Source organism: Nerophis ophidion, linkage group LG15, assembly GCF_033978795.1.
Source record: "Nerophis ophidion isolate RoL-2023_Sa linkage group LG15, RoL_Noph_v1.0, whole genome shotgun sequence".
Classification (NCBI taxonomy): Eukaryota; Metazoa; Chordata; class Actinopteri; order Syngnathiformes; family Syngnathidae; genus Nerophis; species Nerophis ophidion.
The window spans coordinates 46,879,702-46,895,307 of record NC_084625.1 but is presented as its reverse complement, the minus strand read 5'-3'; the positions used below and the strand labels follow the sequence as shown (position 1 = coordinate 46,895,307).

The 15,606-nt window shown below is 39.5% G+C and overlaps 1 protein-coding gene and 2 non-coding genes across 3 annotated transcripts in view; all 3 read right to left on the bottom strand.

Annotated features, from left to right (window-relative positions):
* Positions 1-487: 487 nt before the first annotated feature.
* nphp3 (nephronophthisis 3) overlaps positions 488-15,606 on the bottom strand; it is an 80,806-nt gene continuing 65,687 nt past the window's right edge. Inside the window, exon 27 of the mRNA XM_061922279.1 lies at positions 488-867. Within this exon, the coding sequence (XP_061778263.1) occupies positions 699-867 (169 nt within the window). The 3' untranslated portion in view covers positions 488-698. The remainder of the gene's footprint in view (positions 868-15,606) is intronic.
* On the bottom strand, positions 4,511-4,701 carry LOC133569922 (U2 spliceosomal RNA). The gene has a single exon (XR_009809974.1). It is a non-coding gene; the product is annotated as a U2 spliceosomal RNA (small nuclear RNA).
* On the bottom strand, positions 7,881-8,071 carry LOC133569919 (U2 spliceosomal RNA). Its single transcript, XR_009809972.1, has one exon. It is a non-coding gene; the product is annotated as a U2 spliceosomal RNA (small nuclear RNA).

Genomic DNA, 15,606 nt, shown 5'->3' with positions numbered 1-15,606 from the left:
TTTTAATTCATGGAATGCTGTGATTCATTTGAACTTTGTGTTGATCCGAGAGTTCTCTACTCTGTGTTCCAGGCAATTTAAGGGACCTGATCAAGTCTTGGAAAAAAGGCAATAATTTGTTTTGTTTAAATGGAAGCTCCAATCGGGAGGACTTTAATTTAACCTTTTATTAAGAAAAGTGACGAAATAAACCAACGCTGCTGTGTTTGAACAAGAAAAGAACTGTCTCTGGGAGGTTGGTTTGTGACTGCACATCACAATATATACATATACTGTATATGTGTATATACATATATACACCTACTGTACAGACATACAAACATACAGTCGTGGTCAAAAGTTTACACACACTTGTAAAGAACATAATGTCATGGCTGTCTTGAATTTCCAATATTTTCTACAACTTTTATTTTTTTTTTGTGATAGAGTGATTGGAGCACATACTTGTTGGTCACAAAAAACATTCATGAAGTTTGGTTCTTTTATGAATTTATTATTATCTCAAATGACTCGAGAGGCTTTATGTTACAATACTATCTGGCAAAGTATTATGTTTCACAAAAACAAATATAAAACAATTTACTGCTAATACTGTGTTACAAAAGTGGTATAACAGAAAATGTATATAGTTTAAAATAATCCTCATCATGTCAGTGCATTATTTGCAAACCTTCACATAGTACCTCTGTCCGCCAGTGTCACCTGGGGCCAGGGGGGAGTGGGGCAGGTCCCCTCATACTCAAGGTCTCCACGCTGGATGAATGGCGTGAGGGCGCGTTTCCACACACCAGCGATGGCTCCGCCTCTTTGATCTCCATGGCACGCTTGTAGAGCTCGGCCGCCTTTTCGAAATCGCCCTCTTCGTAGCTGCGTGGAAAATAACGTCAGATAACAGAAATGTTTTTTCCAAGAGACTCCCGATTATCTCCCGGGGCAACCATTCCCCAGAATTTCTCCTGATTTCCACCCGGACAACAATATTGGGGGCGTGCCTTAAAGCCACTGCCTTTAGCGTCCTCTACAACCTGTCACACATCCAATTTTCCTCCATGCAAACAGCGTGTCGGCCCAGTCACATAATATATACAGCTTTTACAGACACACTTAAGTGAATGCAAAGCATACTTCGTCAACAGCCATACAGGTCACATTGAGGGTGGCCGTATAAATTACTTTAACAGTTACAAATATGCGCCACACTGTGAACCCACCCCAAACAAGAATGACAAACACATTTCGGGAGAACATCTGCACCGTAACACAACATAAAAAATACCCAGAAACCCTTGCAGCACTAACTCTTCCGGAACGCTATAATATACACCCCCGCTACCACCAAAACCCCTTTGGATTTTATTTGGTTTGTTATTGTTTTTACACAATCTATTTAGAAGCTATTCCTATAAACCAGGGGACTCAGACACGCGGCCCGTGGGACATTATTTTGCAGTCCACACCTTAAAGGCCTACTGAAATGAGATTTTCTTATTCAAACGGGGATAGCAGGTCCACTCTATGTGTCATAATTTCGCAATATTGCCATATATTTGCTGAGAAGATTTAGTAGAGAACATCGACGATAAAGTTCAAGACATTTGGTCGCTAATAAAAAAGGCTTGCCTTTACCGCAAGTAGCAGACTATGTGCGCGTGACGTCACGGGTTGTAGGGCTCCTCACATTGTTTACAACCATAGCCAGCAGTAGCTACAGCTATTTGCACCGAGAAAGCGACAATTTCCCTATTAATTTTAGCAAGGATGAAAGATTCGTGGATAAGGACGTTTAGAGTGAAGTGCTAGAAAAAAAAGAAAAGAAAAGGCGACGGCTCCAGGCGGCGTTTCAGATGTAATTAGACACATTTAATAGGATAATACTGGAAGATCCCTTATCTGCTTGTTGTTTTAATAGTGTTTTGGTGAGATTGCAAAGTCATATCTGAAAGTCGGTTTGCTGCGGTGAACGCCAGTGTCTCTTAGAGAAGCCGAGGAACCAAGATCGCAGCTGCCTTTTTGACAGCTACAGGAGGAGGTCCCATAATTCACTGAAGTTTCCGGTAATAGCCGACTTAATATCACAATTTTCCCATCCAAAAACTTGCTGGTTGACGTAGAGAAACATGTTCGCTTGACTGCTCTGTGTTAAAGCTTCACAACAAACGAAGAAACATCGGCTGTGTTTCGGTGCTAAAGGCAGCTGCAATCCACCACTTTCCACCAACAGCATTATTCCTAATCGTCTCCATTATTAATTTAAAAAATTGCAAAAGATTCAGCAACACAGATGTCCAAATTACTGTGTAATTATGCGATGAAAAGAGACGACTTTTAGCCGTGTGTGGTGCTGGGCTAAAGTGTCCGCTACAACCCGAGACGTCACGCGCACTCGTCATTCCGCAACGTTTTCAACAAGAAACTCCGCGGGAAATTTGAAATTGCAATTTAGTAAACTAAAAAGGCCGTATTGGCATGTGTTGCAATGTTAAGATTTCATCATTGATATATAAACTACCAGACTGCGTGGTGGGTAGTAGTGGGTTTCAGTAGGCCTTTAATATTAAAGTTTATCGTTAGTGCGGCCCGCGAGTTTTATATCAATGGCGCTTGACAGCGTTGTGTTATTTGTCTCCAAAATGTCTCTTTCAACGTTCTAGGTCGCCTACCCCTGCATTAGTGGAAAAGTGGCAAATGAGTGAAAGCGACAGGAGACGTTGCCATGGAGACAAGGGTTTTCTTACGTGCCTGGCTGCAGTCACACCGCGACACTTATCTGTCAGTAATAACATTCCTCGATAACCTGGACCAATTCAAACCATTATTTGTTTTTTTTTTTGTTTAATTTGCATTGCCTCACAAGATGAACACTACGTATATTTCTGTATATTATGTAGATCACTTTTTTGCGCTCGCTATCCAGGTACTTTGACGGCTATTATCCACCGACCGCCGTGTTGCTGCAGGGAGGAAAAGTGTGTCCTTCCTTTTGTAAACAAACATGATTGTCTAATAATAAAATAACTACAAAAGCACTCAAAGAGAGGACACTTACTCCAACATTGGAGTAAATAATCCTGAATCCATACAGTGATTTGGATCACCTCCAAAGTATAATCACTTGTTCCTCTTCCCTTTTCTGATATTTCTTGAAGGTTTCATCAAATCTGTGGAAGTATTATTGTCGCATGTGTGTCTCAATGTGTCTGAAATGAGATGTATTTTGATTGTGTGTGTAAAAAAAAAAAAGTTGTGTGTCCGTGTTTCGATCTGTTTGTGTGTGAGAAAAAAACAGTCCATGTATTTTGATCCATGGATATGTAAGAAAATGTCTTTATTTCAATCAGTTTGTGTGTAAAAAAATGGTATATGTATTTCGATATGAGTGTGTGGGTAAAATAAAATATCTGTTTAGATTTGTGTAAAGTAGGAACTCTATCCATCCATCCATTTTCTACCGTTTATTCCCTTTTGGAGTCGCGGGGGGTGCTGGCGCCTATCTCAGCTACAATCGGGCGTAAGGCGGGGTACACCCTGGACAAGTCGCCACCTCATCGCAGGGCCAACACAGATAGACAGACAACATTCACACACTAGGGCCAATTTAGTGTTGCCAATCAACCTATCCCCAGGTGCATGTCTTTGGAAGTGGGAGGAAGCCGGAGTACCCGGAGGGAACCCACGCATTCACGGGGAGAACATGCAAACTCCACACAGAAAGATCCCGAGCCTGGATTTGAACCCAGGACTGCAGGAACTTCGTATTGTAAGGCAGACACACTAACCCCTCTGCCACCGTGAAGCCCGTAGGAACTCTAAATTATCATAATTTTTTTTTTTTTTTTTTACACAAGACTTCTGCAACACAGATCAAAATACAGATGTTCTTTTTTTTTTGGATGGGTTAGACTTGTATAGCGCTTTTCTACATTCAAGGTACTCAAAGCGCTTTGACACTATTTCCACATTCACACACACATTCACACACTCATGGCGGGAGCTGCCATGCAAGGCTCTAAGTACAACTTTTTTTTTTTGGTGATAGATTAATTGGAGCTCATACTTGTTGGTCACAAAAAACATTCATGAAGTTCGGTTGTTTCATTAATTTATTATCTCAAATGACTCGAGAAGCTTTATGTTACAACACTATATGGCAGAGAATTAAGCGTCACAGAAACAAACAAATTATGGGCAGAGGGAAGTTTTTAGACGACTTTACAAGAGGGGCGGGCTTCTATTCTCCTAAATTCTTGTAAGTAATCAGGAATAGTAAATATTAATGAGCAAAAGCTGAATAGATGTGACTTCCAGAGCATATCCTGTACATCCATCATCTTCCACTTATCCGAGGTCAGGCCGCGGGTACAGCAGCCTAAGCTGGGAAGCCCAAACTTCACTCTCCCTGGCGACATAGTCCAGCTTAACTCAGTGGATCCCAATGTATTCCCAGGCTAACTGATTCATATAGATATGTAAGCCTGATGAGTTTCAGTTAATTTTTTGTCTTCTACACCAAAGGGGGTGCACCGTTCCTGGAGGTACTGCAATACCAGGTCGATGCGTGGAGTGGACGGAGCAAGCCCCTGTTCCATCTCCCAGTTCCAAAAATCAATTTAATATATGGTCCCCGGATAGGGGACGTATCAGATATTAAACTGATAAGAACAGATACTACACTTGATCTTAGCCAAAAGGCCGAGAAGCGATACTGCTGGACAGTCAGAAGGGAGGACGTCATTCCGGACACCACTAGCTAAAGTGACGGTTACACACACTAAATAACGATGACGTCACATATCAACACACCAAACAACAACCCAGACATTTTTGAATGATTGCATTGTTGTGAATGACGTCAATACTTTTTAGGAAAGGAATTGTTGCCGACTTATCTCGCCCCAAATGGTCACGTGGTTCATGTTGACCAATAGTAAGTGGCGAAACAAATATGTCATACACTCTCAGCATAGCGGTGCCATTTAGCCAAATAAACAATGCATAGTCTTCAATATAAAATACATAAACGTTGGTCGGTGGTAGATCATTATTACAAAAAGCAAACAAGTCGTTTGGTCAACATTTGATCAATCCAAGCCACGGAGACTAACGCTGGCGCCACCAAGTGACGTGGAGTGGCAACTGCACCACTTTAAACTGGACATGAAGCCAACACATAAAGCGCGCCAATTCGTCACATAAGCGTTATTGTAACTGACGCGCCGTGAAATTCATTAAATATAATTCATATAATGCATTAATAGCATTTTAAAACACAAACATAGCTAGCCGCCATAATATCATAGTTTGAACTTTGCTTGTAATGTTAAAGTGCAAACTGCAAGTGTTACCAGTAGGTGGCAGTACAACTTTTCTGAAGACATATTTTTAAACGATATAACTATATATACAAAACAACAATATAACTATACAAACAGCACACAACGTAAATATTTATGAATATAAGATAGAGGAGAAAATAATGACATGTTAATGCTAGTATATGGATGTCTGGGTAAGCACGTGTTAAGGTTTTCATTCTTACCTTCTTTGTTAAAGGGGAACATTATCACCAAACCTATGTAAGCGTCAATATATACCTTGATGTTGCAGAAAAAAGACCATGTATTTTTTTAACCTATTTCCGAACTCTAAATGGGTGAATTTTGGCAAATTAAACGCCTTTCTGTTTATCGGTCTTTTAGCGATGACGTCAGAACGTGACATCACCGAGGTAACACACCCGCCGTATTCATTTTCACATTACAAACAACGGGTCTCAGCTCTATTATTTTCCGTTTTTTTAGACTATTTTTTGGAACCTTGGAGACATCATGCCTCGTCGGTGTGTTGTCAAAGGGTGTAACAACACTAACAGGGTGGGATTCAAGTTGCACCACTGGCAAGAAATCTGCCGCCAGACCCCCATTGAATGTACCAAAGTGTCTGCACATTTTACCGGCGACGCTAAGACAGACATGGCACAGAGATGTATGGATAACCTGCAGATGCATTTGCAACGATTAAGTCAACGAAATCACAAAGGTGAGTTTAGTTGATGTTGTTGACTTATGTGCTAATCAGACATATTTGGTCATGGCATGACTGCCGGCTAATCATTGCTAACATGCTATGCTAATCGATGCTAACATGCTATTTACGCTAGCTGTATGTACATTTGAAACTAGATACCCACATTTAATGCGAAACAAACACTTACCAATCGACAGATTTATGTTGCTCCAGTGTCACAAGATGCGAAAGTCCTGATCGTTTGGTCCGCACATTTTACCGACAATGCTGATAAGGCAGCCATGCCATTGGCCACTTCATTAGGTACACCAACGCTATGGCCGAATAGCGTCAATAGCTATTCTCAATAGCTTCAATTTCTTCCTCAATTTCGTTTTCGCAATCTGCCTCCATACTCCGACCATCTGTTTCAATCCATGCGTTATCTGTTGAATCGCTTAAACCGCTGAAATCCGAGTCTGAATCCGAGCTAATGTCGCTATATCTTGCTGTGGTAACCGCCATGTTGTTTGTATTGGCAGCCCTGTATGACGTCACAGGGAAATGGATAGTGGTTTCGAAGATAGCGAAAATAAGGCACTTTAAAGCTTTATTTAGGGATATTCCGGGACCGGTAGAATTTTGAAAAAAATTTCCAAAAATACAACAAGCCACTGGGAACTGATTATTTATTGTTTTTAACCCTTTTGAAATTGTGACAATGTTCCCCTTTAACCTTCGCGTTCATATTTTGTTGTGTTTGTTGCATTTTTGTTGATTTCGCTTGATTGTGAAATATGTCGATGAAGAAGGGGTGTGACGTTCATATGTAGTCAATAATCAGTGTTTTATCGTTCATAGTCAATATTGTAAAACCTAAATTTTTCATTTCTCTGCATACATTCTGGGTGTCTCATTCAATAAAAACATTTAAAATTACATTCCGTTTATTAAGGTGGTCTGTCATAACGTTTTTAGCTTTCAATCAGACATTATTGTGAGGTTTTGTTTTTGTGTTCCTAAAAACAGGACCCAAGAACACAGACTGTACAGCAGATTTTCACAGCTTACATACACACACACATAAATACATATATGCACACACACACACACATATATATATATATATATATATATATATATATATATATATATATATATATACACACAATTATACACACATACTCATATAATGTATATATGTACATGGGTGTGTGTATATATATATATATGTGTACATATATATATATATATATACATACACATACTGTATATATATATATATATATATACACACAAACTGTACAGCAGATTTTCACAACTTAAATTTATACAAATACATTAAAGTGCACACACACATATATCTATATACATACATACAAACATATATAATGTATATATGTACATGTGTGTCTGTATATATATATATATATATATATATATATGTATATATATATATATATATATACATTCTGTATATCCACCTACTGTGCAGACATACAAACATATAGTCGTGGTCAAAAGTTTACATACACTTGTAAAGAACATAATGTCATGGCTGTCTTGAATGTCCAATATTTTCGACAACTTTTTTTTTTTTGAGTGATGGAGTAATTGGAGCACATACTTATTGGTCACACAAAAACATTCATGAGGTTTAGTTATTTTATGAATGATTTAATATCTCATATGACTCGAGAAGGATTAAGTTACAATTCTATAAGGCAGAGAGTCAAGCTTCACAGTTACTAATATTAATTCATGACCTGAGAACACATTGATTAAATTTACACATGAAGAACAGTGGATATTCCTGTCTAATATCCACCAACAGTAAGCTTTGCTTATAAATGGGGGGATATTATATTCAACAAGAGTGGGGGTGCACCGTTCCTGGAGGTACTGCAATACCAGGTCGATGCGTGGAGTGGACGGAGCAAGCCCCTGTTCCAACTCCCAGTTCCAAAAATCAATTTAATATATGGTCCCCGGATAGGGGACGTATCAGATATTAAACTGATAAGAACAGATACTACACTTGATCTTAGCCAAAAGGCCGAGAAGCGATACTGCTGGACAGTCAGAAGGGAGGAACTCATTCCGGACACCACTAGCTAAAGTGACGGTTACACACACTAAATAACGATGACGTCACATATCAACACACCAAACAACAACCGATACATTTTTGAATGACTGCATTGTTGTGAATGACGTCAATACTTTTTAGGAAAGGAATTGTTGCCGACTTATCTCGCCCCAAATGGTCACGTGGTTCACGTTGACCAATAGTAAGCGGCGAAACAAATATTTCATACACTCTCAGCATAGCGGTGCCATTTAGCCAAATAAACAATTCATAGTCTTCAATATAAAATACACAAACGTTGGTCGGTGGTAGATCATTATTACAAAAAGCAAACAAGCCGTTTGGTCAACATTTGATCAATCCAATCGTCGAGCCCGCCTTGTCAACAAACTACTTCTGGTTTAATGTCTGGGCCACGGAGACTAACGCTGGCGCCACCAAGTGACGTGGAGTGGTAACTACACCACTTTAAACTGGACATGAAGCCAACACATAAAGCGCGCCAATTCGTCACATAAGCGTTATTGTAACTGACGCGTCGTGAAATTCATTAAATATAATTCATATAATGCATTAATAGCATTTTAAAACACAAACATAGCTAGCCGCCATAATATATTAGTTTGAACTTCGCTTGTAATGTTAAAGTGCAAACTGCAAGTGTTACCAGTAGGTGGCAGTACAACCTTTCTATACACTGCATTCTCAGTTGAATACAGTTTTAAACCATATAACTATATATACAAACAATGTAACCATACAAACAACACTAAATGTAGATATTTATGAATACAAGATAGAGGAGATAATATTGACATGTTAATGCTAGTATATGGTTGTCTGGGTAAGCACGTGTTAAGCTTTTAGTTCTTACCTGTCGACAGCTCTTTTCTTCCCTTTGGTTACTTCCAAACAAGTGAAAAAAGCACGAAGACCATTAGTACAAAAACATAAAATGTTTTTGAAGAGTTTTAAATGGTATATTCAATGGGTAAAGTTAGGAAAATGAGGCCTTGCACGGAGTTTGAAGGCCATGTCACTTTGCTGCGAGGCTAAATGAGCTTTCAGCTAACACCACTCGACCTATGTCGGTGTTGCCAGGTGGCAAATGACACATTATCGTACCAGAACCTGAAAATTATATTTTGAAGGAAAATGATCATACATTACCAAGTTGATGTTGCCCAGAAAATCTGTAACACTAGAAAATTACCACAGATTCTGGATTATATATGTTTTTATTGCAGTTTAACATGAAAAAAAACAACCTTACAGCATTGCTGGAATAAAGTTGCAGGGTCAAAAAGAGCGCCCCCAGCTGGCTGTAAAAGTGGCGTTGCTGGGAATGTTAAGGTTGACAGATGTACTCATGGAGCTTACTTTAAAGACCTACTGAAACGAGATTTTCTTATTTAAACGGGGATTGTAGGTCCATTCTATGCGTCATACTTGATCTTTCCGCGATATTGCCATATTTTTGCTGAAAGGATTTAGTTTGGCAACTTTTGGTCACTATTAAAAAAGCTTTGCCTGTATCGGAAGTAGCAGACGATGTGCGTGTGACGTCACGGGCCGTGGAGCTCCTCACATCCTCACATTGTTTACAATCATAGCCACCAGCAGCAAGAGCGAGCCGGACTGAGAAAGCGACAATTTCCCCATTAATTTGAGCGAGGATGAGGAAAGTTAGAGTGAAGCACTAGAACATTTTTTTTTTTTTAAAGGTGACGGCAGTGGGAGCGATTTTGATGTTATTAGACACATTTATTAGGATAATTCTGGAAAATTCCTTATCTGCTTATTGTGTTACTAGTGTTTTAGTGAGATTATAAAGTCATACCTGAAAGTCGGAGGGTTGTGGTGACCGCCAGTGTCTCTGATGGAAGCCATGGAGGAGCCAAGAAAGTCACAGCTGCCTCTTTGACAGCTGCAGGAGGACGCAAGCTCCGCTCATGTCTCCGGTAAAAGCCGACTTATTACCACAATTCTCTCACCGAAACCTCCCGGTTGACATGTGGTAGAGAACCATGTTCGCTTGACCGCTCTGTTCCATATTAATGCTTCACAATAAACAAAGAAACACCGGCTGTTTTTTGGTTGCTAAAGGCAGCTGCAATCCACTGCTTTCAACCAACAACATTCTTCTTTGTAGTCTCCATTATTAACTTAACAAATTGCAAAAAGATTCAGCAACACAGATGTCCAGAATACTGTGTAATTATGCGATTAAAGCAGACGACTTTTAGCCATGAGTGGTGCTGGGCTGAAATGTCCGCTCCAACCAATGACATCACAAGCACGCGTCAACATAAGCGTCATCATTCCGCGACGTTTTCAACAGGATACTTTGCGGGAAATTTAAAATTGCAATTTAGTAAACTAAAAAGGCCGTATTGGCATGTGTTGCAATGTTAATATTTCATCATTGATATATAAACTATTAGACTGCGTTGTCGGTAGTAGTGGGTTTCAGTAGGCCTTTAATACAGACCAGGGAAATTTAAGGCCCGGGGACCACATACTGCCCGTTAAGCTTTTCAATCTGGTACACCGGACATTCCCAAATAATTATTTTAGATCTTTCAGATGGAAAGTGTAGCTGCCATTATGATGTGCAGTGAGGTTTTCTAATGACCGTAAGTCTTGAACCATACATAGTATTTCAATGGTTGGAATCTGCGCTTTTGCATGATATACTAGTTACTATGGTCATCTAATTAGTTACTATGGTCATCTAATTAGTTACTATGGTCATCTAATTAGTTACTATGGTCACCTAATTAGTTACTATGGTCATCTAATTAGTTACTATGGTCACCTAATTAGTTACTATGGTCATCTAATTAGTTACTATGGTCATGTAATTAGTTACTATGGTCATCTAATTAGTTACTATGGTCACCTAATTAGTTACTATGGTCATCTAATTAGTTACTATGGTCATCTAATTAGTTACTACAGTCATCTAATTAGTTACTATGGTCATCTAATTAGTTACTATGGTCATCTAATGAGTTACTATGGTCGTCTAATTAGTTACTATGGTCATCTAATTAGTTACTATGGTCATCTAATTAGTTACTATGGTTATCTAATTAGCTACAATGGTCATCTAATTAGTTACAATGGTCATCTAAGTCACAGCAGCTCAGACGAGGCACCAAGCAGTGTGGGTGGGGAGCGTTTCCACAGAGTTTCCAGAACGAGCCTGAAATGCGGGTGTCAGGGACAAACGGAAGATTATTACAACAAAGTTCTAAAGCTTAGTCATATATCAGATATATCAGATTGTAGGTGGGGTTTTTTGTTAACCTTCGCGTTCATATTTTGTTGTGTTTGTTGCATTTTTGTTGATTTCGCTTGATTGTAAAATATGTCGATGAAGAGGGGGTGTGACGTTCATATGTAGTCAATATTCAGTGTTTTATCGTTCATAGTCAATATTGTAAAACCTACATTCTTTATTTTCATTCTTCATTTCTCTGCGTACATTCTGGGTGTCTCATTCAGTAAAAACATTTAACATTACATTAAATTTTTTTACGGTGGTCTGTCATAACGTTTTTAGCTTTCAATCAGACATTATTGTTAGGTTTTGTATTTGTGTTCCTAAAAACAGGACCCAAGCACACATACTGTACAGCAGATTTTTGCAACTTACACACACACACACACACACACACACACATTTATACATGTCTATATACATACACAACTATACACACACTGATATATAATGTATAGATGTACATGTGTGTGTGTATGTAGACAAATATATATACAACCATACTGTGTATATATATATATATACACATACTGTATATACACCTACTGTACAGACATACAAACATACAGTCGTGGTCAAAAGTTTACACACACTTGTAAAGAACATAATGTCATGGCTGTCTTGAATTTCCAATATTTTCTACAACTTTTATTTTTTTTTGTGATAGAGTGATTGAAGCACATACTTGTTGGTAACAAAAAACATTCATGAAGTTTGGTTCATGTATGAATTTATTATTATCTCAAATGACTCGAGAGGCTTTATGTTACAATACTATCCGGCAAAGTATTATGTTTCACAAAAACAAATATAAAACCATTTCGGAATTTGCTGTAGTGCTAATACTGTGTTACAAAAGTGGTATAACAGAAAATGTATATAGTTTTAAATAATCCTCATCATCTCAGGGCATTATTTGCAAACCTCCACATAGTACCTCTGTCCGCCAGTGTCACCTGGGGCCAGGAGGGAGAGGGGCAGGTCCCCTCATGCTAAAGGTCTCCACGCTGGATGAATGGCGTGAGGGCGCGTTTCCACACACCAGCGATGGCTCCGCCTCTTTGATCTCCATGGCACGCTTGTAGAGCTCAGCAGCCTTTTCAAAATCGCCCTCTTCGTAGCTGCGTGGAAAAACGTCATTTAACGGAACCATACTTGCCAAACCTCCCGATTTTTCCGGGAGACTCCCAAATATCGGTGCCCCGCCCGAAAATCTCCCGGGCAACCATTCTCCCGATTTACACCTGGACGACAATATTGGGGGCGTGCCTTAAAGCCACTGCCTTTAGCGTCCTCTACAACCTGTCGTCACGTCCACTTTTCCTCCATGCAAACAGCGTGTCGGCCCAGTCAGATAATATATACAGCTTTTACAGACACACTCAAGTGAATGCAATGCATACTTGGTCAACAGCCATACAGGTCACAATGAGGGTGGCCCTATAAACAACTTTTAACAGTTACAAATATGCGCCACACTGTGAACCCACACCAAACAAGAATGACAAACACATTTCGGGAAAACATCCGCACCGTAACACAACATAACAAAATCCCAGAACCCCTTGCAGCACTAACTCTTCCGGGACGCTATAATATACACCCCCGCTCCCACCGAAACCCCTCTGGATTTTATTTGGTCTGTTATTGTTTTTACTTTCTATTTGCACAATTTATTTATAAGTTATTTCTATAAACCAGGGGTCTCAGACACGCAACCAGCGGGACGTTATTTTGCGGCCCCCACCTTAATATGAAAGTTTATTGTTAGTGCGGCCCGCGAGTTTTATTATAATGGCGCTTGACAGCGTTGTGTTATTTGGCTCCAAAATGGCTCTTTCAACGTTCTGGGTCGCCTACCCCTGCATTAGTGGAAAAGCGGCAAATGAGTGAAAGCGACAGGAGACGTTGCCATGGAGACAAGGGTTTTCTTCCGCTCCTGGCTGCAGTCACACCGCGACACCTGTCCGTCAGTAATAACAGTCCGCGATAACCTGGACCAATACAAAACGTTATTTGTTTTTTTTTATTGTTTAATTTGCATTGCCTCACAAGATGAACACTACATATACTCTTCAGCATCTACATGCTGCCGCTAGGTGACGTCATACGCAAATACGGTATTAGCTTTCACTGTTATGCTGATGACACCCAACTCTACATGCCCCTAAAGCTGACCAACACGCCGGACTGTAGTCAGTTGGAAGCGTGTCTTAATGAAATTAAACAATGGATGTCCGCTAACTTTTTGCAACTTAATGCCAAAAAAACGGAAATGCTGATTATCGGTCCTGCTAGACACCGACCTCTATTTAATAATACAACGTTAACATTTGACAACCAAATAATAAAACAAGGTGACTCTGTAAAAAATCTGGGTATTATCTTCGACCCAACTCTCTCCTTTGAGTCACACATTAAAAGCGTTACTAAAACGGCCTTCTTTCATCTCCGTAATATCGCTAAAATTCGCTCCATTTTGTCCACTAAAGACGCCGAGATCATTATCCATGCGTTTGTTACGTCTCGTCTCGATTACTGTAACGTATTATTTTCGGGTCTCCCCATGTCTAGCATTAAAAGATTACAGTTGGTACAAAATGCGGCTGCTAGACTTTTGACAAGAACAAGAAAGTTTGATCATATTATGCCTTTACTGGCTCACCTGCACTGGCTTCCTGTGCACTTAAGATGTGACTTTAAGGTTTTACTACTTACGTATAAAATACTACACGGTCTAGCTCCAGCCTATCTTGCCGATTGTATTGTACCGTATGTCCCGGCAAGAAATCTGCGTTCAAAAGACTCCGGCTTATTAGTGATTCCTAGAGCTCAAAAAAAGTCTGCGGGCTATAGAGCGTTTTCCGTTCGGGCTCCAGTACTCTGGAATGCCCTCCCGGTAACAGTTCGAGATGCTACCTCAGTAGAAGCATTTAAGTCTCATCTTAAAACTCATCTGTATACTCTAGCCTTTGAGTAGACCTCCTTTTTAGACCAGTTGATCTGCCGCTTCTTTTCTTTCTCCTATGTCCCCCCCTCCCTTGTGGAGGGGGTCCGGTCCGATGACCATGGATGAAGTACTGACTGGATGGACCGCTCGCCTGTATCGGTTGGGGACATCTCTACGCTGCTGATCCGCTTGTGATGGTTTCCTGTGGACGGGACTCTCGCTGCTGTCTTGGAGCCACTATGGATTGAGCTTTCACAGTATCATGTTAGACCCGCTCGACATCCATTGCTTTCGGTCCCCTAGAGGGGGGGGGTTGCCCACATCTGAGGTCCTCTCCAAGGTTTCTCATAGTCAGCATTGTCACTGGCGTCCCACTGGATGTGAATTCTCCCTGCCCACTGGGTGTGAGTTTTCCTTGCCCTTTTGTGGGTTCTTCCGAGGATGTTGTAGTCGTAATGATTTGTGCAGTCCTTTGAGACATTTGTGATTTGGGGCTATATAAATAAACATTGATTGATTGATTGATTGATTTGGCAATAGAAATAGCAAAGATGCATTTGTCCTTCCTTTTGTAAACAAGCATGATTGTCTAATAATAAAATAACTACAAAAGCACTCAAAGATCTGAGTAGTACTTTGTGATTCAACAAGAAAAACAAATAAGATCTCTGCTTTTGTGGGACATCTGGACTTCCTTCATCAGAGGACATCCATCCACAGAACATCATCAAGTGAGCAAAGCTGATGCAGCATTTTATTTTGAAAACGAAGCAATCATAATAAATCCTTCATAATATCCAATTAATAAGAGTAATTACTTCAAGTTATTTCATTTTCTTTATAAATAAAATTTATACATTGTAATAATAGGCTGTTGCCCCCGTGACCCGACCTCGGATAAGCGGAAGAAGATGGATGGATGGACATTGTAATATACTAAACACTAATATAAATCCTTCATAATAACTAATTAACAGGAGTATTTACTTCCAGTTATTTCATTTGCTTTGTAAATAGAATTTATACATAATAATATACTAAACACTAATAAATAAGAGAAATATATTCTAATAAAATCAACTGCATATATAAAACCAATTGTAAAAGTAAGAAAGTTGACCAGAGTGCAATACGAGTAGTCGAAGAGTAATAAAAGTAGGTCACTATATTGTGTTTACAAATATAAAATTACTCTCTGAGCAGGAAGAGAATCTGCGGACAGCAACATGTACAGGCCTACTCAAGATAAATGTAAAAAAACTACTTTTGCTTCATAAT